We start from the raw sequence: 27,266 nt of genomic DNA on the forward strand, positions 1-27,266 counted from the left end.
GTGTGTGTGTGTGTGTGTGTCATCCCTAGCAGGCAGGCAAACATGGGTGATTTTAAATAATAACAAGTTGCATGGTGACTTTAGATGGACACCAGCCAAAACCTTTGTTGCAGGACTTTTCTATTTCAATTTATTTTCTGTCCCTTTGTCTCTTTCCCTTTGTCGTCGCTTTCTGTCTATGCTTGCCATTAAGGAGACGACTGCATCAGCTGGCACTTATCAATGTCAAACACATCACCTGTCCTACAACGCTTGTCATTCGTAACCTCGCTTTTGGTTATTCATACTTTTTAAGACATCGACAAGCAAACCATCAGCAGAGTTTGAAAGGAATGTCTCAGATGAAAAGATTTCAGCTACAGTTCAAGAACAAACAATACAATTAAAAAGTTTTGTGAAATAAATGATTGCATGACATTGTTCACATGTATTCCCAGCTAGCTCATTTTGTTTTTCTAAGGATCCAGAAAGCTTAGGTGCAGTGATTTCTTGCAAGCAAGGACCCCCAGCCGTCCTTGCAGAACTGTAAACAACACGTGGTACAGTCAGACATTAAGGTTAAAATGATAACACAGAAAATTCCTGACGACTTGTTTCCATTGTGATTCTATGTATTCAATTCAACAAAATCATCATTTGCATAAAGCAGTTACACAACAATACATATCATCAGCAAACACAAAACACAATATGTACAAATAGGAAAAACGGCAGCAGTGAATTTGCATTTACCTCCCCTTGTGGTCCACTCCTGATAGATGTTGTTCAGGCATTTACCTCCCCTTGTGGTCCACTCCTGATAGATGTTGTTCAGGCCAATTTAGAAAGAAATCAGTGATTCACACCCTTTAACCCATTCTGGGCGGGAACCCGTTTTGGTGTTTGAAGCATCGTGTTATACTTTAGCTAATGAAAATATACAAGCTCTACAAGCTACAGCTATTTTTGAAAAATTGTGAAAATGTGGTGCAAATCTCTGAATATATATTCTTTCAGAGCGATCGTTTTTAACTCAAATCTTTGCTTCTGGGGGGGGGGGTCGCTGGAACAACATATTTTCTGATGGGGGTCGGCAGCCATTTTTGGGGGTCCTTGACATGAAAATGTTTGCGAACCACTGATATAGAAACATGGGTTTTTTTCTTCCAGAAAACCATGAAAATTTAGAAGGCGTTTGTAGAATTGTCCTCAGGACAAAATGTATGTCAGGGCATTCCACAGAATCATCCCATGTTTGTTCTGAATTTTAGTGGTACAGAGCATGGTCACTCCCTCTAGTGTTGTGGCTGTGTGTGTCACTCACTTTGGAGAAGTAGTTAGACAGGTATGAGGGTATTGAGGACATTGTCCCTTAAATCTTAAATACCGGTCCCATTGATATTTGCTTAACCCTGTCTTCTACCCTGAGCCATCCAAAACAAGCAAAGTGTGTTGGAAATGGGCAGGTCATGGGCTTACGGCAGAGAAGTAGCTGTGTCAGTTTGTTTTGGGAGCTCTAAAGCTTCGTTTTTTAGTGACTTTGAGGTGTGGAAACTGACTCCTAAGGCGTTCCCGGACCACACTTTGAAAATGTATGCCTAAACTAAAGATCATCACCTGGAATGTAGTATAATGTAAATATGTTCTTAAATACATGATTGTGTAAATGCATTGATTTAACTTTGAGGTCGACAATGATATCAACCGATCACATTCTGAACTTCCCAGAATAGTACACTGGTTTTGACACTATAATTAAACGTGAGATAAAAGAGCAAAGTGAGATATAATACTGAGGGGACCAAAAAAAGTGTCTCTATTTGTTTTCTGTCAGATGTGTTTGTCTGTTGATTGTTTTAGTTTGTGATTACCGGTATAATACTTGCATTCCTGTAGCCCGTAAGATGATAGATGCCTTTGAACTAAGATGAAGGTCTCCAACTGCTAAAAACTTCCTTTACAAAACGCAGCATTCTGTTTTTCATGGCCGACTATTAATATCCAGTTGATGGCAAGATGGTTCCTGGGGTTATGTAAATGTGTGTGTGTGTGTGTGTGTGTGTGTGTGTGTGTGTGTGTGTGTGTGTGTGTGTGTGTGTGTGTCCTTGATTGTGTGTTTGCATATAATGGGGCTTCTGTCATGCACGACTGCTTTGGCCTTTCAAGAGCTCAGCTCAGCTTGCAACACTGCAAGAACAGCAAACAGGTCTGTGTGCCATAAACACGCATGCACGCATACACACACGCACGCATGCACACACAGGGCTCCTATCTGTTTCAGAGTGTAGGTATATCTGTGTCACATGGTCAAGTTCGCACTAACAGTCACATCTACAATATATTGCATGTGTCAATTGACCATATTTTTTTACAATGTTTTCTCACCCACACCTTTTACAGTAGCCTGTCTACAGGTGCAATAGACTATTATGCAGACTGCGTCCAGACGTCCACCGTCCATCTTGCCAGCAAGGTGGTATAACTAGGTGCAATTTCCCATTGACAGCCCATACATCCAAACAGAAAAGTCCTATCTACAAACTCCAAACTCACCAACATTGCAGCTGTAAGAAAAGCTTGAATTATTCTCTTTCTTTCTGCAAAGTGTTTGTTTCATAAAAATCCACTGTAGACATGTTATGAACGAGCTACTTTACGTTACGTGTCAAAAAATTCCTTGCAGGTGATTATTAAGTGTAAGAGTTTGGAAGCGCTTGTTGGATTTCACTTAACGGCCCTGCTTAGCACTTGTTTTGGACATAATGCAGGAGGCAGCAGGACGTTGCTTTACTGATAACGAGCACTTCCAAACTCTGACACTTAAAAAATAGTCATCTGCATGGAATGTCTTGAGAGGAAGTAACTCAACAAACACTTTGCAAATAAAGAGAATAATTCAAGCTTTTCGTACAGCTGAGAACGAAAATACATCGCATGGATGCAACTGGGACGTATCCTCAGTGATGTATCCCAAGTCATCGGGGTGATCAATTCCCGACTTACGTCCCAGTAGCTACCCTCGATCAGACCTCGAGGAAGACCAGGGCCACACAATCCGTTGGAACCACTCCGGAACTACTATGCTGGGACTGACAGGTACAATTCTGGCATGTGGAGGGACTAGGCTCTGTGGGTTGCCACCTGTCCGGGCCCCTCCTACGTCACACCAGGTCCACTCCTGCTCTCACCAGGAGTACCAGACTCCCAGCACCAGACACTTCATTCAGGAGTGGTGGATTCTTGAGCCGCAATGGTTCCGCAGGCTCCACCTGGGCAACGATAGCATTGCAGGCTCCACTTGCGGCTCGAATAGCCCTCCTAAAGGCCTCATCGAAGGTTTTTGGGCTTCCTCCTCACGGAGGATGCAGGCTGGGGCACTAACCCATAGTGCTCCCGGGGTGCTGTCTACATTCCAGCTGTCACCCGTCTCTCAAGACTATACCTGGTTGTCACATAGTCTATTCCTATGAGTCACTATAAATAGAATACCTCAGAACGAAAATACATCGCATGGATGCAACTGGGACGTATCCTCAGTGATGTAAATGTTGCAACGCTGCAATGTTGGTGAGTTTCATTGTTTAATACAATCAGATAGGACTTTTCTGTTTGGATGAATGGGCTGTCAATGGGAAATTGCACCTAGTTAGCACCTTTCTGGAAAAATGGACACGGTCTGCATATGGTCTATAGAGTTTTTTGACACTCGGTAGGCGTTCCCGCATAACTTCCGGGGGTGATGATGATGATGTCATGCACATTTGGGATTCCTTGGCCACTGGTGTGAGTCTTCAAAAATTGGTATCAGCGTCGTACCTAAACAATCCCTTCTGGCATCCCTCCCCTGTTGCTTGCAGCATAGGGATATTATATCCATACCGTCTATGGCGTATATAAAGTATATGGTTAGCTCTTTATAATAGGTGCGTGTGTGAGCACAGCTGTCATTGTTGATCCTAATGACAGAGAGGAAGTGCTGTGCAGCAGAGGGCCGTTGGTTTGTCACTGTGTGTGAGTGATAAGCACCCTGGAGAGGGGCTGCTTATCAGTTTGTGTGTGTGTGTGTGTGTGTGTGTGTGTGTGTGTGTGTGTGTGTGTGTGTGTGTGTGTGTGTGTGTCGGGCCTATTAGGTCTGTTGTCAAAGCAGTCCAGCTAAACGTACACGGATGTCCATTGTAATCTGTTCAAAACGTTGAATAACAGGTGTTACTGGTTTACTAACCTGTATGGTTCTCAACCTTTGGGTCGGGACCGCCACAGGGTTTTTTTATGGGTGGGGGGGGGGGGGTGGTCCTCAGATATATATCAAATTCAAATATGACATTTTTGGGGGTTCACGGCCTGAAAAGGCTGAGAACCACTGTTGTCCTGCTGTATTAATTCAGTTTTATTTGTTCTAGAACAACCAGTTCCTTCCTAAGCCTCTTTAACTTCTTTCTTTCTTTCTTTCTTTCTTTCTTTCTTTCTTTCTTTCTTTCTTGCTTGCTTGGTGGGGAGGATGTGTTTTTGATTAACTTGTGATTTTGATTCAATAACCAACAGACCTACAAACTTACAAGCTATATACGACGCACTGCGAGCTTGTTATTTATTTATTTGTTACAGGCTGGTTTTAACTGTATCTTAGTGGTCTAACTTTCTTTTAAGTTATCTGGAACCGTAATAGCTCTGTAACTCTCAGAGTTATGGGGTGTTTGAGAACCAAATGCTTCATGTCCGTTAGTATTCTCTAACGTTTGTTGTGCCAAGGACCCCCAAAACAAAGTTTTGTGCCATGGAGTCAGGGACCCATGCCCCCCCCTTTACCCTTTTACAACCACCCAAGAGAAACACGTGCCTTAGCTGCCGTTAAACTTCCCATGTGGTTCAGAATGTTCAGTTGTTGTTGCTACAGTGCACTCCAGTGTTTCCCAAACAGTGGGTCGGGAACTATATGTCGGTCACGGGCCAATTGTTATGTGCTGCAAGCAAATAGCCCTGTCTCCTACTTTTTGTATTTTTTCTTCTTCTTAATATCATCAAAATTGAGTCAAAAACGAATTCAAACGTTTCTCAAAAGAATTCCATTAAAATAATTAAGAAAAAATCCATTAATTAGTGGGAGAAAAAATACTTTTAAGTTGGGGAAATAGCTGAGCTAAGAGCTTGTAGATAGGCTATTTTCACTATAGTGTGGATCGCGGGGAGTCGTGCTAAAATTTTGTAACTCACTAGTCCAGAGAGTGGACGCAGGTGGACGCAGTGCAGCAGGTCTGTGTGGAAAAGATGACGTTCTAATAAACGCTCAGCTGCAGGCCCTCACACAGTTGAATGGGTACGGTGGTGGTGGGAGACATGTGCCTCTGACCCCCCGACATGTTATCTCATCATGGCACACACACACACACACACACACGCGCCGTACGTGTTGTATCTTATGCCGTTTGCTTCCAGGAAGGGGACGAAGTGGGGAGTGTCACATTTGCATTGCAGCAGGAGGCAAGTTGCTGATTTATGACCGAAGAAGACGCCCTGTGTACATGTGTGTCTAACGGGCGGTGCTCATATGCCCTCCAGCATGTCCGTCTGTACGTACGCACACACGGTGGGCAGCAACTCCTGTCCCTCCTCTTCCTGTTGACAGTTGCAGGGAAATGGCGACATGCCACAACAGGAGAGCTTGCAATATTCACGTGGAGCACAGAGGTTGCTGTGTGTGTGTGTGTGTGTGTGTGTGTGTGTGTGTGTGTGTGTGTGTGCGTGTGTGTGCGTGTGCGCGAGACAGTATCTCCCTGCTTTCTTCTCTGATGCATTATTATCCTATAAATAAGCACAGATTAGTGCACCATGAAAGCGGACAGGATGGTCAATAGTGCCCTCGGGGTGGTGTGTGTGTGTGTGTGTGTGTGTGTGTGTGTGTGTGTGTGCGAATGAGAGAGACAGACATACAGACAGACATACTCCGGGGTGACAGGGTCCAAAGGACAGCAGTCAGACAGACAGGAACACAAGGCCAGGTTCTAGACGCCATGGCTGGCTGCTCTGTGTAGACAATATGTTCCTCGTCAGGCATGGATTAATTCCTACCTGCATCATACCCTGTTCTGTTCTGATCTCTGGCCCCCTTCTGTGTCTCCATCGCACCTCCACCTCCTCCACCAGGGCTCCTAATGACGGATCTGTGTCTGACATCTGTGTCTGGGGGGCTGAAACAGACATTTGTGTAATCGATGGAAACGGGGCTCCGTGTGTGTGTGTGTGTGTGTGTGTGTGTGTGTGTGTGTGTGTGTGTGTGTGTACATGGATGGATGGAGGGTTTGTTTGCAGAAAGGCAGAGGTACAGAGGACATTTAGGGATAGTGAGTTACTCACATCCACACATCCACACACGCACGCAGGGGCGGTATAGGCGGTTGGCTAATGCTTTGTCTAGACAGTCAGAGGTCACTTCATTAGCAAGTGATGTCCCAACCCCCCCGTTCTACTCCACTTGGGTCCTGCAGACACTGAGATGTTGTTCATCAGATGGACCTTGGTGAGGCTGCTTTTAGGGTCATCCCACCAGGAGGGCCTTGTAGTCAGCCCTGGAAGCCATTATGTGCAGGTGACCGTTCAGCCTGGGGGACAGAGTGACCTGCCAGCAGGGAAACATCCTGTCAGCCATTACGGTGCGAGATGTGGAACAGTCGAGTGGCACCCTGTCTATTGATAGAATGGACTATATTAACAGCATACTGTGCTCATCTGAACCACTTTCAACCTGGCTGGTTGCCACTATTTATTGTAGCACTGTCCATTATTTTCCCATATTTCCCATATTTCCCAATATTTAAAAAGTCTGTTATAAAAAACACTTTTCCAAATGAAATAAGAAAAAATCATTTGAAAATAGCTGTTTTTGAATAGCCAACGTAAAAATAGTATAAAGTGGCTTATGTGCTTAAGTAAAGGGTATATCGTATAATTTTGGCAGTTGTGGTTGATAATTGATATTGCATATCGTAGCTATCGGGCAAGATAAGTTATCTTATCTTCATATTTTAACTTTCTTTGTTTTTTCAGGAACGCCCTATACTTACAGCGTCACACAAAAGTATGAAACGTATTAGATCTGAATGCTCGAAACACAGAGCTTGTAGATCTGCTACTTTTGCTTTTTTTAATTTGAATCCTGAAAAGTAACAGTTTGGGACATACAGTATGAGGTTTCCACCTGACAGGAGCACTTTAGTTTCACCTTGCTATTATTTCCACCCAAAAAATCCACCCAAAAAAGTTTTTAGAACACTTTTCCCAGATGAGAAAAAAAGTAAAAGAACAGAAAATTGAAATGTTTTGAAATGAGCTATTTCAATAGTACAGGATAAGTGGCTTAAGTGGTTAATTATCGTTTTGGCAGTTGTAGTTCAGATTGCATAAATTAGTCGATGGAAGTTACGAATGCACAATGCTTCAACCATTGCCCAACAGCCACATGTGGCATTACAAGAGGCTTGAGTGTGACCAAAGACTCCTTTATAATTGCGAAGGACAAAGTGTGCAAGATTCCCTCATCGCCACTCTTGCCATGTCGTCAGTGAAATACAAATGAAGAGTTTAATGAAAGGGAGCTCAGCAAACAGAAGGGCCACTCGCTGCCCCCTCTCCTCTAAATGTATAAGGGCCACTCGCTGCCCCCTCTCCTCTAAATGTATAAGGGCCACTCGCTGCCCCCTCCTCTAAATGTATAAGGGCCACTCGCTGCCCCCTCTCCTCTAAATGTATAAGGGCCACTCGCTGCCCCCTCTCCTCTAAATGTATAAGGGCCACTCGCTGCCCCCTCTCCTCTAAATGTATAAGGGCCACTCGCTGCCCCCTCCTCTAAATGTATAAGGGCCACTCGCTGCCCCCTCCTCTAAATGTATAAGGGCCACTCGCTGCCCCCTCCTCTAAATGTATAAGGGCCACTCGCTGCCCCCTCCTCTAAATGTATAAGGGCCACTCGCTGCCTCTCCTCTAAATGTATAAGGGCCACTCGCTGCCCCCTCCTCTAAATGTATAAGGGCCACTCGCTGCCCCCTCCTCTAAATGTATAAGGGCCACTCGCTGCCCCCTCCTCTAAATGTATAAGGGCCACTCGCTGCCCCCTCTCCTCTAAATGTATAAGGGCCACTCGCTGCCCCCTCTCCTCTAAATGTATAAGGGCCACTCGCTGCCCCCTCCTCTAAATGTATAAGGGCCACTCGCTGCCCTCTCCTCTAAATGTATAAGGGCCACTCGCTGCCTCTCCTCTCCCCGTCTTTCTCCTCCTCGCCCCCCACCCATGCGTGGCATGCACAACATGTCTGATCCTACCAAAAAGAAGATTAACAAAGCCCTGCAGAGAGACATAATCTCTCTGAAAACATTTGACTATTAGCATTTCAACATGCTTGCTTCTAAACAGTGGAGAGTGCCTCTGTGGTATGTTTAATAACACACCGAGCTCCTTAAGGTATGCTAAATGGAGGCTCTGGTGCTACTGAAGGCATTCCAGCATTGTAAACGTAAAACAATGGGCCTTTTGCAGCTTTTCATGCCTGGCGCAGAGATCAGCGCTTCAAATAAACTTCAAGAGGGAATTCTTTCTCAAAGGGAACGGCCTTGCACTGCGTTGTTTCCGACGGCGGTAAAAAGGCTTTTTTTCTTTTCTTTTGGGGGGGGGGGGGGGTGGTTTGGTTTCATGAACATAAATGCCTGTGAACTTCAGCTGCACAAATTGTGTTTCTCAAAGCGTCGCACCAGAGTGGCTTATTCCAGCAATGTACAAACAAGCACGTTGTTTGCACAGAGTGTGTTGTCATGAGATAACATTCCATCTCTGTGACCTCTCACTGTCGGCTCATTTAATTACTTATCTGTGTTCGACCCACAGTCTTTATAAGTGAATTGCACTTCATGTTCGCCCCTAAGTTGTGTTGCTAATCCTTCTGTCCCGGTCTCCGCAGAATTTCCTAAGTGAGTCAGGAGAAGAATTTCCTGCACATTTCTAAAGAACAGGCATATTTCTATTTCAGGGGCACTATTTCAGCACGCAGAAACTTTCCCAATTTAGTAGAAAGGCACTGAAGTGGCCTTAAGTTCATTGCTCCATATAGGTTAACACGTGCCAACTGTACAGCCACAAAGTAAAATCCCCAGAGCTCATTTACTCATTGAGTGTGTAGAAATGTAACCAAATGGAACTGTAAAGGTCAATTTGATTACATTTCTACACTATCATTTTCCCAGAAGCCCTTGCAGCTCATGCAGTGCACGGGTCGATTTAACGGTTACATCATCATAACACGACGGCCTCGTCACCAGTTCCGCGACAAATCCGCTATTTCTTTTTAATTATTAAAAAAAGCTAATTAAACACATAAAACAAATAGTGGGTTTAGCGTATTACGCAGGGGGAGACAACGGATTAAATAGCGTGGTTTTTGTTTTGTTTGTTTTATCAGTAGCCTACAAATTAGACCCTCTATGAAATTTCTCTCCTCACTAGATACAACTAGATAAATCTGAAAAGATATTTTCTGTTTACTAAAGAGCTGGAGAGATGTAGTGACCACTGTTACTGAACAAATAAATGTACTCTATAGCTGTGATCAGTATGGGAATGTAGAGTAATTTTATACTTATTATAACAACAGATATCACTTACCTGTACACCCCCTTTACATGATCCATTTGTAACTCTGAGAGAGCACAGATGAAACCAAATGGACCCGAAGGATCCACTTGGTTACATTTGTGCTCTCTCAGAGTTCAATAAACGCTAAAGGATTATAAAGTGTATAGTGTTATAGCCTAACTGACAAGACGTGACAGAGTGACTGAGAGATGGGGGTTGAGGAGGTATTAAATGCAGTATAGGTTGTCTAATGGAAACAGCAATTATCCTACTACTGGCCTTGTGGAAACCAAAGTCACGGCCGCCGGCCATCCATAATCACGCTGACGGATATGTAATCCTGGAATGCTCCATAACAGGGAACAGGCCAGAGCTGCTAAGTGCGTCCATCCTTCTGTCCATCGGTCTGTATCTCCTTACTAGAGTCAGGGGCTGATAATGGGTGTGGCCATAATATATCGGTCCGTATTTGACTTTTTTTCTGGTGACGTTGATGTTGGCAGTTATGCGTCCGAGGCAGATTTGCTTGTTCAACCTTTGCATCATTAATTATAGTTGCATTTTCTTTTTGAAAATGTACTTTATTTTATCTATCAAATGTATATTTTTAACTTTCATTATTTAATAGGAACGTATCTTTAAGTCAATCAAATTGATTAGAAAATGCTGCACTTTCTTTGACAAAACATCGGCCGAAACATGGCATGGGTCAAGCTTTAAGCATGCACATCCTCCTTGCTGTTGTCCATCGCTCTGTCACTCCACTTACAGGGTCAGACGCTCAGTCGCTGTCCGTCGGTGACGCCTTGTGATGAAGCCAGGCCATCGTTCAAATTATTTTTAGCGTAAAGTCCAGGCAACAGGAACTGGTAATCCAAGGAAGCTGTGACATCTGGCCTTCGGGGGCTTATGTGATTAGCAGAGGGGCTTGCCCTTAATAGCCCAGCGGACGTTCTTCATTACCTCCCACAGGCCGTCCATATTGGATGCTGGTCTGTGGGCAGGTTCGTGCCTTCCATGGTCGGCCTGTTACAGGCCCTATACCAATTTAACAGGCCAAGTTACCATGGAAGGCAATAAGAACCGGGCTGTCTTCTAATGCTATCACGCAGGGGATGGTACGTTCTGTATACGGGTGGGTTGAGAAGGTGCAGTGCAGTGGTATGTTGAAATAGCTTACGGCGAGTGCCCAGTCTTGGAATATATATGCAGCGGGGATCCAATCCTGCAGTGTTAGGACTCACATAACCAGATGACCGGAGCTATGAGTAATGCAAGGTCAGGACCACAGGGGAGAGAGAGTGAGTGAGTGAGTGAGTGAGTGAGTGTGTGTGTGTGTGTGTGTGTGTGTGTGTGTGTGTGTGTGTGTGTGTGTGTGTGTGTGTGTGTGTGTGTGTGTGTGTGTGTGTGTGTGTGTGTGTGTGTGTGTGTGTGTGTGTGTGTGTGTGTGTGTGTGTGTGTGTGTGTGTGTGTGTGTGTGTGTGTGTGTGTGTGTGTGTGTGTGTGTGAGAGAGAGAGAGAGAGGCAAGAAGGTGAGATGGAGAAAAGAAGAGAGTTTAACGAAGCAAGCGATGTTAAGTGTAGGGAGTGCTGCCAGCTCGCCTACTGAATTAATCATCATCACCGCTCCCCGGGCTAATAATGACAAAGTGACCAGGCATGTTTCCTCCTTCTCTGCTTTCCGTCCATCCCCTGAATAGACCCCGAGAAGTACATATGAAGGTCCTCCAGCAGGAAAAATTACCTCAGGAAAACAAAAAGCTCAAAGCATTTCTCCTTAATAGGATCAGAGGGTTTACAGTTTGTCTGTAAATGTGCATAAAAGGGGGGGCAATTATTCTCACATCAAACAGTTTCTGGGGGTTGAGTGATTGTTGGTCCCTCTGTGTGTGTGTGTGTGTGTGTGTGTGTGTGTGTGTGTGTGTGTGTGTGTGTGTGTGTGTGTGTGTGTGTGTGTGTGTGTGTTGTGTGCGTGTGTGTGGTGCGCGCAGTGACAATGGGAGCCTTTGAGATGGTCCCCAGATGATCTGAGGATAGATGTGATGTTGTGTGTGGGATGGGTGTTGGAGGGGCCAGGTGGAAGCTTTTACTGTACTGTACATTGCTGGGAGTAAACTAATTGTGGTGGTTGCACTGGAAACTGTTTAAACAACATACCATTTATTGCCGGCTCTGGTGTAATCTGCCTTTGCACTGTAATAATCATTGCAGCACTACAAAGTACAAACAAGTATGACTGTTAGAGAGAGGTAGATAAAGACAGGGACTATTTTGGGCAGTTGTTTGCTTGGAGAAGCTTTGCTTATTCCGAGGCGGGCCGGTTCCCAGGGAGTTCAGAGCAGAGCTCTCGCTGCACATTTTGCTTTTTGTTTTGTTGCCTTTGTGATGTTGAGGTTGAGAGGGAGTTCAAGTGCCCCCCTGTTGTTTTGGCATAGTTATTTGCAATATGATCTTTTTTACCCTCTCAGTTGAAGGCTGTGCAGCAATGAACCAATCGTTCTTTTTGTTTTGTTTTTAGAAGGGAAATAGCAATAGTCCTTGAGTGTTTCGACATCTCAAGATTTCCTGCAGACCCAATTTTGGATTGTCCCATGAAGGCATACTCTTATAGTCTTCAGTCCTCATGTTTACATTGCTGCAGATGGAAACGGCCGGGAAATGGCATTTCCTCTGCATGCGTCAGTGGTCTGCATATGTGCTCCATCTAAAAGCGACCCGCCTTTCACATAAACACACTGATTTAAATGGTATGTTCAGCTACAATACATCAAACCTGCATGGTTGAAGTCTCAATGCCGAACAAGCAAAATCCATACATTACGTAATACGTAAGTTATGGGCCTAAATCATTTTAGCAAACCAACAAATAGTCAATATAGTTCAGATAACACTCACTGAATCACTAAATTATGCATCAGGGAGGCAATGACGCTGTGAGTCTAATGACCTGCCCTGACCCAAGCAACTTAAACCCTATATGATCTGTATGGGTGACCGGAGCCCCCCCAGGGCTTTATACTATAGGCCCCTTCCTGTATTCGCTCTAAACTATCTTCACCAAAAATAGTATCGTTGCTGTCGGGAGGAAACCTCCTAACTCCATTTTTTAGGTTTTTGCTTTTTTTTGGGCATAAATCAGTGCTATTGAACACCCTTTACGTCTGTGTGTTGTTTAGACAATATTGAACCAATGGAAAGTAGTTAAAAACGCTTGGAACAAAACCTCTTAACTCCATTGGACCCTCAAACTGACCCTCATTTCCTGATGTTGGGCCCAGAATAGGTATAGCCTGGAAACCAGACGCATCTACTGTACTACTGGAAGAAAAAAAGAACCCTGGGGAGATTGGTCTGGCACTCCTCAGTTTGAATTACATTTTGCTCACCCTAGAGTTGTGGGTGACCAATCAGAGCCCACTATTATAACTATGCAGTGATATTAGTCTGGCCATGGCAGGTGCAAGTTAATTTGTATCGCACATTTCAATGACAAGAGGCAATTCAAAGTGCTACGCCAATAATCATTGAGTTTGAATACATACAAATATGAGATTAAAATTACAGTGCAGAAGAATAAATAAAAAGAAATCAGCAGGATCATCATGACCTTCCTTGACCTGAGCCGTCTTTATTTAAACCTCCGACCGCTCCTGTTTCAAACACTGTCTCACATTCCTAACCTCTCACTTTCTCTCTCCCACCCTCTCTCTCTCTCTCACCCCGTCGCTCCCCCTCCTCTCCCTCTCTACACCCCCCCTCCCCTCCCCCCACTCTTCCTCCCCGTCCAGGTATGGCCGCGCAAGTGCAAGTCTTCTCCCCGCGCGCTCTCCAGTCGAGTGCCTTCTTTAGCGTGAAGAAGCTGAAGGTGGAGCAGAGCAGCAGCTGCGGCGGCGGCGACTGGGACATGACCGGCTACGGCGTCGTTCACCACCACCACCACCACCACATCAGCAGCCACCACGCCAAGGCCTACGGCCTCGCCCACCACAGCCACCACCACCACCTCCACAGCAGCGGCAAGAGCGCCTCGGCCGCCACCGGCCTCGGCTCCGCCCTGCCCTACGAGCAGGCGGCGCTCATCTTCCCGGCGACCGCTTATCTTCCCGGCGACATCGTGGTGGCCTCGGCCAGCAGCAGCACCTCGTCCGGGGCTCCGCCCGTGGGGTCTCTGCTCGGCGGCAGTGGCAGCGGCGGCAGCAGCAGCAGTAGCAACGGAAGTGGTGGCAGCGGTGAGGCGTTTATCACACGTGAATGATACTGTGAAGTGTTCATTGGTTAGCGGATTTATTTTGATTTAGTCAGTCATTTGAATTGAATTCCATTTAGTTAGGGAGCACGGTCGGTGGCACAGTCGGTAGCGCTGGGTTCGATTCCCGCTTTGGAGACGCTGTGGGCGCTGGGGGGCGTGTTCTCTCCTCCCTGTCATCAGGGCCAACACCTAGGCAGGGTTGGCGAAAGGGCCTTTCTGTGTGGAGTTTGCATGTTCTCCCTGTGTCCCCTAGGGTAGGTACCCTCACAAAAACATGCAGTAATACTGGTCTCTAAAACTGCCTCCCCCTGGCCAGCCGGGACGCCTGATGGAGGGGAAGGGAACTGGTCGGAATAACGTGTTCCTTCCACACGCTACGCCCAACCGGGGAAACTCCCCCCTGTCAGGTGAAAAGAACCGGCTTGGACTCCTCATGCATAGAAGGAAGCATGAGGTCAGTCTGTTGCTCTCCCCATGGGTTGGCAGTGGGAGTGTAGCGCCCAAGATTTACACAGACAATTTTGACACTGGGTGAAAAAAATGTGTCACCAAAATCGTGGGATAAAAAGTATAAAAATCCATTTCGTTTTACTACCAAAGAAAACTTAACTCAACCCTGACTCCTTTAACGTCTTTTAAATGAGATCCCGCACCGCCAACGACGCCATTAACGTGTTAATTAGCGCTCTAATTAATGATAAAACTATAAAGTTGGCTTACCGCTAATCAAAGCTCCTTTCGAGCGATAGCTCCATGTTCCATTGCTTCCCCTTCAGCCTCAATGCATTGGAAAAAGAGCAAGGTAGTGGAGGAGGCCTTTCTAGCCTTTTTAAGAGTTTTCCATTTCAAATCGCGCTGGATAAATAAAGAGACTGTGTTTAGTGGCTCAATAGCTCTTCCCCGTGAACGCGCATCTAAAATATGAATGCATCTAAAGACTCTTAGCGAGTAATTCATTCGATCGACGCGACCACCATTGTTGTTGTCGGTAGAGGAGGAGGCCGTCTTCTTCTACAGCCAAATAGAATGGTGGTGAACGGTGGCGGTTGCTGAACTATCGGCGCCCGCTGCTGGCCTGGAATGAGTTGTTAAAAGAATACATAAAAACCGCCATAGAACCGATCACAAAGCAGCAGCAGCACAACGCCCAAAACACAATAACATTGTTAATCCCAAATGATTTGTACGACAGTCAATTGTCAACTAAAATTATCATGATGGTGATTATTAATATTATTATTATTATTATGAACCCCTAGGCAGCGGAGGAGGAGGAGGAGGAGGGGGAGGAGGAGGAGGAAGCTCGGCCATTCACAACCTGACCCGCCGCAGCACCGTCAGCCTCCTGGACACGTACCAGCGATGCGGGCTTAAGCGCAAAAGCGAAGAGCTCGACAACAGCAACAGCAGCGTGCAGATCGTGGAGGAGGAGCACAGCGGCCAGCCCATGAACCAGAACAACAGCCAGGGGGGCGGCGGGGGGGACGGGGCGCCCAGCGCCACCACCACCACCGCCGCCGCCACGGCCAACAACGCCACGGCCTCCACCGCCACCTCCAAGAACAGCGGCTCCAATGGCGAGGGCGACTACCAGTTGGTGCAGCATGAGGTGCTGTGCTCCATCACCAACACCTACGAGGTGCTGGAGTTCCTGGGGCGCGGCACCTTCGGCCAGGTGGTCAAGTGCTGGAAGCGCGGCACCAACGAGATCGTGGCCATCAAGATCCTGAAGAACCACCCGTCGTACGCGCGCCAGGGCCAGATCGAGGTGAGCATCCTGGCGCGCCTCAGCACCGAGAGTGCCGACGACTACAACTTTGTGCGGGCATACGAGTGCTTCCAGCACAAGAACCACACGTGCCTGGTGTTCGAGATGCTGGAGCAGAACCTGTACGACTTCCTCAAGCAGAACAAGTTCAGCCCGCTGCCGCTCAAGTACATCCGGCCCGTGCTGCAGCAGGTGGCCACGGCCCTGATGAAGCTCAAGAGCCTGGGCCTGATCCACGCCGACCTGAAGCCTGAGAACATCATGCTGGTGGACCCGTCCCGGCAGCCCTACAGGGTCAAGGTCATCGACTTCGGCTCGGCCAGCCACGTCTCCAAGGCCGTGTGCTCCACGTACCTGCAGTCCAGATACTACAGGTAGGAACAACAGGCTTTTCTTTTTCCACGGCTACTGGATCTGTCGTTGTAGTGATTCTCAGCGCCCTTTCAATATGATTGGCCCTCTGTAGAAACGCTCGCACGTACCCGTAAGAGATGTTTTGAAATGGACGTCCCGTCCGAAAGATGTACAACTGTTTCAAATGTACGGCCGTCACTGCCGCGTTGTCAGGAAGTGCAGAAGGAAAGGATATGCTGCTTCATGCCGTCAGGGAGGGCAGATCAATTTGTTCTCACTCACATTGTTTCAGCGTGTTTGTTATGCATCTTGTTTGATTCATCCGCTCGATTTTTTCTGGAATGTTTTCCTAGTGGTGCGGTGATTACTTGGCTCACGCTCACTGCCAGGGCCGTGCAGAGAGCACTGAGGGGGCAGGGGCTCAAACCCCAGAAAAGGGCACATTTGTGGGCGCACGTGCAGCATGCACCGATTTTTGAAGGTGGTTTTTGTGGGGTCTGTCCCTTCTGCCATATCCATGTCATTGGACAGTAAAATAAGCAATATGTTCTCATTAGTCTGAAACTGAAACTGACTGATGGCAGCCAGCACATTCAAATTATAATTATAAATAATAATTATGATAGTGGAATTATCATTACAATTCGCCCTTATTGGCCCCCCAACATACCAGTAAGCCCTTATGGCCCTTATTGGCCACATTGGCCCCCCACATGCCCTTATGTGGACTGGAAAAAAAAAAGAAGTCCCCCCCCCCCCCCTCTCTCCATCTCTCTCCCCGGGTACCCACCCATATTTGACCTTACAAATATGATGAGACTGGGCAGTAAATAAAAAAATAAAAGCGATACATGGCTGGCTAAGAAACCAACAGCTTATTGTGTTTGATATGATGAGGAGATACACAATGGGCATGTTGTGCCTGCTCGCTTTGAAGATTAAAGAACACTTGTTCCAGTTGCTTTCATAGCCTGCGTAGAGCTAACAGTGATGATGACACTGACAGCACCTGGGAAAACGGCTAAATGTTATTTTCTTCTCGTCACATCGAGAGACTGTAAGGAAAAGGCGACCCGTGTTTCAGTTGTCGGGGGGGAGGGGAGGGGGGGAGTTCAACACTACACTATTCATTATTTTCTCAGTGACGATTATTCTATTGTTTGCTTGAGTGAATCATTGAATCAACACAAAATTCTTGATTTGTCTGATTAAGCACTAAATCAAATTTCTACAACCTACAATGGTGCCCCACAAAAATACAAAAGCTCTCATCAGCTTTTTTGACCCAAGTGGTGGAACATTTCCTGAGGTAAATTTGATTAATTTCAATACTTTTTTTTTTTAATAATGAAGTTACAATAATTAGTTTGATTAACAGTTTGATTAACTCCTAAACGCAATGCTGAGAAAACAGGGGGTTGGCGGTCACCCACCCGGGTGCCCCCTTCTGCCCAGCAGCACCAACGGCTGGCTCCCATTTCCCCCCCAATGCAGACGGAGGGGTCAGAGCGAGTTCTCCTGTAATACGTCCCCTGTAATCCACACCAGCGGGCCGAGCATTAGAACCAGATGACGCTCTGGGAAAAGGCCTTCATCCTCCCCAGCAGTTCTTAAACAGTCCTTCTAGCGGCCCGTAGCAAACACACTGTGTTTAGGTTTCGGCTGGAGGCGAGGCCGCGCTGGTGGTGGTGGTGGGGGTGGTGCGACGAATCAAACAGCGCACACTTCCACACAGAGGGAGGCTTTGTTTTGGGGGTCCTGGTGCTGGAGCGTAGGGGAGAACAGGTGTGTGAGGCATGGCACCACACGTTACGCTACAGACACGTTCGTGTGATTACACACACACACACACACACACACACACACACACACACACGCACGCACGCACGCACGGACACGCATGCATACACATGTGTGCCAGCCAGACCGTAGCTCTATGGCCTTGCAATAGCTTGCGTAGTGCAGATTTATGTGGAGAGAAGAGCTTCTTTGTGCTCTTCAGAGCAGATCAATGACTTTCATTAATCAAAACAAAATCACAGGATGTGATTGTTTTACCTGGGAGAAAGTCGGAAGAGGAGTACAGACTGAAACCACTGCATTTATGTTTTGTTTTGGACAAAACAAATTGCCTAAATCAGCTATTTTCCCCAAAATGTTGTGTAGAGGGAAATATTAGACTTAGAGGATCAAGTATAGCGCTGTCAGGGACCCCGGTCAGCGAAGCGTATACTGTAGGTGTTTAAGAGGTTAATAATGATCTCTGTCATTGCTAACCAGAGTAAAGTGTTGTTTTGCGCCCTGCGGTTTTGGCTTCCGTTTCTTGAAAGCCCTCCAAAACCTCTTTTCCTCCAATCTCACACCAAGCGGCCTGTTCTCTCATTACAGTCCAATGTCCAGCAGATCAACACACACCGGTGTCAGTCACCCATAGTCCCTGTTCATGTCACTAACTCATCCTCAAGTAAACACAACCAGTAGCCAACATGTGAGTGTTCCTTTACAGGCCCGTAGGTCAACAAGCAGAGGCCATAAAGCGCTGCTGTTTGTTTAGCGGGGGAGTGAAGAGTGGAGAGAGAGAGAGAGAGAGAGAGAGAGAGAGAGATCATGCCTTAATTTCCTCTTGGCAGCAGAGGGAGGGATAAAAAAGCCCTGATACGGACGAGAGCTTTTCCCATCAGCCACCAGGAATTAGACCAGGGAGTCAGGGATGACTGTCATCTGTCTGAGCTACTGGAGTTAACCTCATGAACCCTTAGAGCGTCGGTCCTATTCAGGGGTGAACATTTAGAGTCAGGGGTTCTCACACTTTTTTGGCCTAGGTATACCCCCTTGGGGGGGAGAGAAATTGCAAATACCCCATCATCCTCACAACAACCACAAGACCCATGTCATAGTCATAAACAGAAACCACTAGCCTATTACAATATGAATCATGTGCCAGTAGTGAGTTTATTCAAATTGATTGTGTGCAAAACCTGACAGCACATGTTTTGTGTCTTGCAGTGAGGAGAGAGGGATTCTGGGGGATTAAATAAAATAGACAATCTACTAGCTCACATCATCATACAACAAAGTATAAATCCCTATTATGAAGCTCAGGAAACAAACAGAGATGTACCGGGTTGACCTAACTAACAGCAACAGAAGTATTTGTGTGACCAGAAGGTTCTTGGGTTCATGTTACTATAAGTACACAACGCTAGCTGAGAACATCAACCGGTCCATAATGGGTTGAGATGAGTAGGATAAACTAGACCATCCCAAGATTACAGTTGATAACTTTTCAGGGGCGGGGGGGTTATGTAAAGATGTGTTTCCCTGTCTCGCGCTGGCCTCATGCACAGCGTTCCCTGTGATTATTTGTTTTGGCCAGAGCCGTCTAATCCATGTTACACTCCAGTCGACCTCCGCGGGACAAGTAACAGCAAACAGCCTGGAATTTCCTCAGCTCTTTCCTTTATTCCTGGTTTACGTAAAGTTGTCTCCTACTTTATGGTATACCGTTTCATCATTTCCCTGAAGGCCATGTTTTTTATTCTTTCGTGTGTTGTTGCTGTTATTGAGAAAGTGAGATGTCAGATTGGGCTGGAGTCTAGGGGAACATGTTTGAAACTATACGACAGATTTAAGGCAGACTCTTTTCGTACAAATGTAAATTGGATGTGATAGGTTACGCCATACAGTTTACATCAAGGCGAGCCATAATGTAGATGTTGTAAGCAGCTGGGGTTGGTGGTGTGTGTGTGTGTGTGTGTGTGTGTGTGTGTGTGTGTGTGTGTGGGGGGGGGGGGGTTGTTAACTTGCCTTGCAAATGAGTTATGGATTTCCTGCAGGATTGACTCATGCAAATAAAGCAACAACAGGGAAATGTGCTATTCACAGGAACAATGTAATGTTTTGGGTGATAAAGCAACGCTGCTGGCTTTGGGTAGGGTGATATGACTTCAAATCAATATTATTATTAGTATTATTTAAAACTTTTGCCTCAAACGATCATTAGGAAAAATGTACATAGTGAAAATAGCAGATATTTTTTTCTTGTGTACGATTGATTGAAATGTAAGGGAAGCAAGTCAGGTTATTGGTTCTCAATGTCGGTTTCAATATATTTTCACTCAGTAGCTCAGACCTACTGTGCTCTGATGTCTGTTGTGAACCTTGTGATCCAAACCTGCCAAGCTGCCCCCCCTCTCTGACAAGACCCCCACACCACTCCCCCTTTTTTTGCCTATTATAGCTAATGATGTAACAAGTAAGGTGGCTTAGATAAAGGGATTATTGTCTCGTCCCGGTTGGGCATGCAACTTTACTTGGCCTATTTATCTGGTTGGAATTGGAGGGAAAAAGGGGGGAATGAGATGTGCGGAATGCAGTGCGACGTCATTCAGTTTGGAGTCTGGTGGTCTACGTAGTTCCCTGAGGCTGTGCAGCTGGCTGCTGTGGTGAAATTGTCAGTGTTAATTCGTACATTTGAGATAAATCTGCAATGAGAACGTATTTGAATGAATAAAAGGTCATTTTTACTAATCCAGTATATGGTAGAGTATGTTAATACAATATAACTACTAGTACATCTGCAGTGGAGATTAGAGACTGGTGTCGGATAAGACAGTGGTTCTCAAATGAAATCACACAGGTGAAGTGAGCGGTGGCACACGCACTAAGCCTGCTCCATAGTTCCAGCACTACTGGGGGTTGCATGTTATTTAACCCCTGGAAAAACCGATAGATATTGCAATAATTACATTGGAGAGCGTATTTGTGCATGGGGGGTTATATATACTGTAGCCTATACACATATATTTCAGTAAAATATGAGAGAGATATTTCCATTTGAATGCAATTACAGAGCTTATTATCATTGTTCATGATTTTTTAATTTTTTAATTTTTTAATAGACATGCATATTTGTATATGCACTTGCATGCCTTTAAATGTTCTGATGAATGGAAAATGGAGGACCCTTGCAAACAAGTCATAGTGCTTCTTCTGGTTTTATCCTCTTTTGTATTGTATTGACCCGCGCTTTCGTCGAACTGTACCCATTCTGCAAACGCATGAGGAACGGGGAGCGCAACGGCAACTGGCGTTGAAGAAAGTGACTGGCGGTTGTTCTGCCGGTGGTGGCTGCTCTGCTGAGGGCCCCCGGCGCTGTGTGCTATGACATAGTGCCCTGCTGAGGGCCCCATAGTGCTCTGCTGAGGGCCCCCGGCGCTGTGTGCTATGACATAGTGCCCTGCTGAGGGCCCCATAGTGCTCTGCTGAGGGCCCCCGGCGCTGTGTGCTATGACATAGTGCCCTGCTGAGGGCCCCATAGTGCTCTGCTGAGGGCCCCCGGCGCTGTGTGCTATGACATAGTGCCCTGCTGAGGGCCCCATAGTGCTCTGCTGAGGGCCCCCGGCGCTGTGTGCTATGACATAGTGCCCTGCTGAGGGCCCCATAGTGCTCTGCTGAGGGCCCCCGGCGCTGTGTGCTATGACATAGTGCCCCCGGCGCTGTGTGCTATGACATAGTGGCCCCCGGCGCTGTGTGCTATGACATAGTGGCCCCCGGCGCTGTGTGCTATGACATAGTGCCCCCGGCGCTGTGTGCTATGACATAGTGGCCCCCGGCGCTGTGTGCTATGACATAGTGCCCCCGGCGCTGTGTGCTATGACATAGTGCCCCCGGCGCTGTGTGCTATGACATAGTGGCCCCCGGCGCTGTGTGCTATGACATAGTGCCCCCGGCGCTGTGTGCTATGACATAGTGGCCCCCGGCGCTGTGTGCTATGACATAGTGGCCCCCGGCGCTGTGTGCTATGACATAGTGCCCCCGGCGCTGTGTGCTATGACATAGTGCCCCCGGCGCTGTGTGCTATGACATAGTGGCCCCCGGCGCTGTGTGCTATGACATAGTGGCCCCCGGCGCTGTGTGCTATGACATAGTGGCCCCCGGCGCTGTGTGCTATGACATAGGGCCCCCGGCGCTGTGTGCTATGACATAGTGGCCCCCGGCGCTGTGTGCTATGACATAGTGCCCCCGGTGCTGTGTGCTATGACATAGTGCTGAGGGCCCCCGGCGCTGTGTGCTATGACATAGTGCCCCCGGCGCTGTGTGCTATGACATAGTGCCCCCGGCGCTGTGTGCTATGACATAGTGCCCCCGGCGCTGTGTGCTATGACATAGTGGCCCCCGGCGCTGTGTGCTATGACATAGTGCTGAGGGCCCCCGGCGCTGTGTGCTATGACATAGTGCCCCCGGCGCTGTGTGCTATGACATAGTGCCCCCGGCGCTGTGTGCTATGACATAGTGCCCCCGGCGCTGTGTGCTATGACATAGTGGCCCCCGGCGCTGTGTGCTATGACATAGTGCTGAGGGCCCCCGGCGCTGTGTGCTATGACATAGTGCCCCCGGCGCTGTGTGCTATGACATAGTGCCCCCGGCGCTGTGTGCTATGACATAGTGCCCCCGGCGCTGTGTGCTATGACATAGTGGCCCCCGGCGCTGTGTGCTATGACATAGTGCTGAGGGCCCCCGGCGCTGTGTGCTATGACATAGTGCCCCCGGCGCTGTGTGCTATGACATAGTGCCCCCGGCGCTGTGTGCTATGACATAGTGCCCCCGGCGCTGTGTGCTATGACATAGTGGCCCCCGGCGCTGTGTGCTATGACATAGTGCTGAGGGCCCCCGGCGCTGTGTGCTATGACATAGTGGCCCCCGGCGCCGTGTGCTATGACATAGTGGCCCCCGGCGCCGTGTGCTATGACATAGTGCCCGGAACATTCTTATAGACTTAGCGGTAGAAACGTGCTCTCTGATCTCCCTCTGAGGGAGGGAGGGAGGGAGGGTTCGAGTCCTGGGTAGTGATATGAAAGTTATTGATTGCAGCTTTAAAGGGAGAACACAGGGAGGATTTGACTGGTGGGGGGTGCTTTGCAGCGGTTGATGCTGATTGGATGTGAGCTGTGAGGAACACAGGTTAACAGCAGACTGCATGACTGTCCGTCCAGCTGTCTGCAGATGTTATCTGTTATCTCTATCTCTCTCTCTCTCTCTCTCTCTCTCTCTCTCTCTCTTTCTCGCTTCCCAAAGACTGGGTCGGGACCCATTTGTGGACCCATTTCCTACATTTTGTTTTTAATTGTAATTATTTCAAAACATTTTCAAAAAACATGCTGCGCAAAAAAAAAAAAAAAAAGTTCAAAACCAATTAAATGATTGAGGTGAAAATAGCGGATCTATAAGCTCACTAGGCAAAAGTCTAATTTCATTTTTTGGGGTGTCGAGCTAAAAGGTTTGGGAACCACTGCTCAAGACTGGTTCTCAAACATAACCATGTCAACTGTGTCTGAGAGAGAGAGAGAGAGAGAGAACTCCATTGTTAAAACATATTCTGATAGTAATCATTGCTACAAGGTGTCTCCCCGTGTCTCCAACACTAAACAGAAAATATAATTTCAGATTTGAATACAAATGAGAGGTGAGAGGTGAGAAATGCACCTGGAACACTATTGAAGCTGATGACACATCTTTGGGGCGGGTTCTCTCTCTTGATTGGATGATGCTTGCCTCCTAAAGAGCTGCAATGGTTGATTGCTATCAGAATATACAGTAGGGCTTTGTTATACTCAAGATCCAAATGGAAGTTACAAATGCATACATTACTGTTAAGACTTAAAGATTTGACTGTGGTACAGACTGCTGTCATTGCCGTTATCAGCTAAAGGTCTCTTGCAGAGCAGATAATATCGTATCCAGGTGGAGTCTCCACAACAAGCTGATAATATGGAACTTCACGACACGTGTGCTTCTTCCACTTGTAAGTGCTTTACAGAGTCGAACGTAGCCTGGGAACGAACCCCAATCCAACGTAGCGCAAGGAACGCAAGCAGCGGTCCTCGACACAAGCAGAGAAAAGTTCAAAACACGATCGGCATGGATAGATCACATTGAAAGTTAAACAGGGCGACATGACATCATCGTTCGAAGCACAGCTTTGCAAGCTCGTCGGTGGTTAGCCGTGGATCTGTTTAATTGGCTGTCTGCGCAGCGAGGGCGGCTATGGCGTAACATGGGGGAATCGGGGACGCTCTGGTGCCCGCAGCAGGCTGACGCCCTAATAACTGGTGACATTGTGTGTACCCCCCGAGCAACACACTCCCACCCCCACCCAGACTGACTCTGTAAGGCGAGCTTCTCTCTCCTCCACCTGCCTATCTATCTGTCTTTCCTATCTGTTGTTGTCGGTGACGCACCGCCGCACAGACTGGGGCCGGGGTTCGCGTTCCGCCACATTTACCCTGCCTCCGTGCAAAACATCAAGGAGAGTTTTAATGAATGAGGTTGCTGTTAGTTACTGTTCTGTGAAGCGTGCGCTAAAGGTGTGTGTGCGTGCACCCGTGCGTGTGTGTGTGTGTGTGTGTGTGTGTGTGTGTGTGTGTGTGTGCGCGAGCGAGAGAGAGAGAAACAGGTAGGTGTGTATGGTGGTGGGATCAGGTTGCTGAAGGGAGAGATGGATTAGAGAATGGTAAAGAAAGATGTGTTGGTTGTGATGTCGGAGGTGCAGCTGTTGTTTACGTGGAATGTATTTTGAAAAGGGCAGCAGGGGGAGGTCATTCTTTGTTTTTGTATTCTTTGGCATTACCTGGAAACGCATTACATTTCCTCCAAGCCGTAGCGGTACATTAGTAATGCAGATGAGCGTTGGTATATGCTTCAGCCACCATTTGTGGTAGGCTTTTTGTTTATCGTATGGTATGGTATGAAATAATGTCACTTTTTCAAATTAATCAAAAACATATACTGTATATCACTATACAACCATTCCATATAAATAATCTAAGGATTATATTCAGTCGTGATTTGGGAATGTCTCGAGGCAAAATTACCTGAAATTTATATATTCATGAATTTTTTTAAGTTAATGCATATACAGTTTCCGGCAATCTTTTCTGGCAGCAATTTCTGGCATTTCATTTCTAGCAATCATAGGAACTTCAGCGGTCGTTTGTGAGTGGTAGTTTCGTGTTTTTGTTTCAAACTGAATTTGGGGAATTGCAGGTCTAACAGACCTTGGACAGACTATAATGACCATGAAACTACCAGAGGTGTCGCCAAAAAGACAAATGTTACACAGAATGACTTTAGTTTAACTCAGAAGAGCATACACATGGGTAAATGATCACTAACGATTTCACTGTGTACAATTCAGTCAAGGTCATCGTTCTGGTTTTATTGTCAATTCATTAACTTTACATTCAGCGCTTTTCTTTATGACAGTCACAGACCTTAGTGTGCGTGACAGAATCCTTAATATCCTGATTCTCATTTATAATTTGCCTGCGGGTAACTCTTCCTCAGTGTCTCCACTGAGCAGGCAGCTAGCAACAGACGTGTTTTGTAGGTAAGGGTAAGCTAATGAATATATATATATAGTGTTTGTGTGTATAATATATACAGTTTATACAAACATGCATTCACAAATACACATCACAAAATAGCACACAAATTCACACCACGATGGGTACGATACCATCACACACACGCACGCACGCACGCACACACGCACACACACACACACACACGCACACACACACACACACACACACACACACACACACACACACACACACACGGTAGCCAGCTAGCTGCTCATAGACATTCTGGCAGGTAATGAAAGACCATTATTTGACTCCTGTAAAAACGTGCGTGTGTGCGTGCGTGTGCGCATGCTACTCCAGCACATTGTTCCATCTGAGCCACATCTCTTTGTTCTCCCTTGCAGTTCCGTAGCCTTTTCAATTTCCATACATTTCCCAGGATATTAAGCCGGCGGAAATTAAGCTGCCTTGATGGAAAAAAACTGAAAGAAAAAGGGAGAAGAAGCAGAAACGGGTCGAGCCGCCCACTCTGTGATCTCTCTCTCCTCTCGATTGATTGTTTTATACCTGGAAACCAGGGGTTAATTTGAATCTCTCTCTATTAATAAGGAGCAGATCTATCTTTTTCTGTCTCTTTCTCTGTCTCTGTAGCTCTCTCTCTCTGTCTCTTGTTCTCTCTCTGTATCTGTCTGTCGCGCTCTCTCTCTCTATCTCTCTCTCTTCGCGATTGCTTTCCGATTATTCAATCGATTATTTTCTTGATTAGATTAATCAATTAACTGTGGGCTATTTAGCGAAAACTCGACTGTTTTAGTCAAATTGTATATTTCTTCAGTGATTTCTTCAATTAACAATTGCACCCCTAATTAGGAGAACAGCTACAGATGGGTGCAGGTTGCATGGTGCTGCAGCTGGGCGGTGAAGGAGGGACGAGGTGATTTAATAACATGTTGACACATAGGCCTTTCCTATTCGTACCGGCTTACTTTAAAAATGAATATTATCCTTAACTGAATGGAGGGAGAATTGTAAGTGAGCAACAGAATAGTTTGTATGCTAATATCTGTTTGGAGCGAGTGCCATCAGTGGCAGGGTGATGGCTGGCTCACAGCGGGCTGGCTGGCACGGGGAGAGAGGGGGGGGTGCCCCCGGGTCTAAATAAATCATGAGGCCTCCTGCAGATTCAGTCACTCCCCTCCCGTCTGTAATGCCCCACATCCCTCCGCGGGGAGCTTCAGAATCCCCCCACCGCTCGCCTCCGTCTCTCCCAGTCCACCCGCCCTTCTCACTTTTTATTTTCTCTCCCACCTCCCCTTCAACCGCCCTCACCTCTTCCATCCACTAACATGAATATTTAAAAGCAAACGCCAGGATGGAAAATATGCAGCAAGGCGAGGGCAGCGCTGGCTGGCTGGCTGGCTGGCTGGCTGGCTGCGAGAGAGTGAGTGAGAGAAAGATCCTTCTGCAGGCCCCCTGAATATCCTCATTTAAGGCCAGTCACGGGAGAGGGAGGGCTGGGTCGCAGAGGTCCAGGTCCACAGAGATACAGAGAGAGAAAATAAATGGATAGACAATCAGACAGTTAGCCTAATTATTCCACAGCAGCACATGAAGGAACCGAGAGAGACCAAGCTTCCATTGCCGACCGGCTGGGTATCGCTGCACCACTGGATGTGTGTAATAATGTGTAACATCCGTATACAAAATGCATTGTAAATACAACCTACGCGTAACACTTCATAATATACACTCTTACTTTACCCGTTTCTTGGCAATCTGTTGAATGTCTTAAAGTTGTGTGTACAGTAATCGCCACTTAGGCCGGAGACCACGTCAGCTCGCAACCAGATTACACATGACACACAAAATGATTGGCTCACTACAGTTGGATCATTTCATAGTTACTGTACAACCTGCCTCGAGTGAGACGGGATA

The 27,266-nt window shown here is 46.9% G+C and overlaps 1 protein-coding gene across 6 annotated transcripts in view; it reads left to right on the forward strand.

Annotated features, from left to right (window-relative positions):
• The window catches only part of hipk2 (homeodomain interacting protein kinase 2), a 120,724-nt gene that overhangs the window by 12,652 nt on the left and 80,806 nt on the right, over positions 1-27,266 (forward strand). For 5 of the 6 annotated variants that reach the window (XM_080761366.1, XM_080761367.1, XM_080761370.1 and 2 more), the window contains exons 2-3: positions 13,384-13,824; positions 15,104-15,986. In XM_080761366.1, coding sequence (XP_080617492.1) covers positions 13,384-13,824; positions 15,104-15,986 — 1,324 coding nt within the window. The remainder of the gene's footprint in view (positions 1-13,383; positions 13,825-15,103; positions 15,987-27,266) is intronic. The other variant, XM_080761369.1, reaches the window with a different exon arrangement.

Source organism: Protomyctophum bolini, assembly GCF_963924005.1.
Source record: "Protomyctophum bolini genome assembly, chromosome: 4".
NCBI classification, from domain to species: domain Eukaryota; kingdom Metazoa; phylum Chordata; class Actinopteri; order Myctophiformes; family Myctophidae; genus Protomyctophum; species Protomyctophum bolini.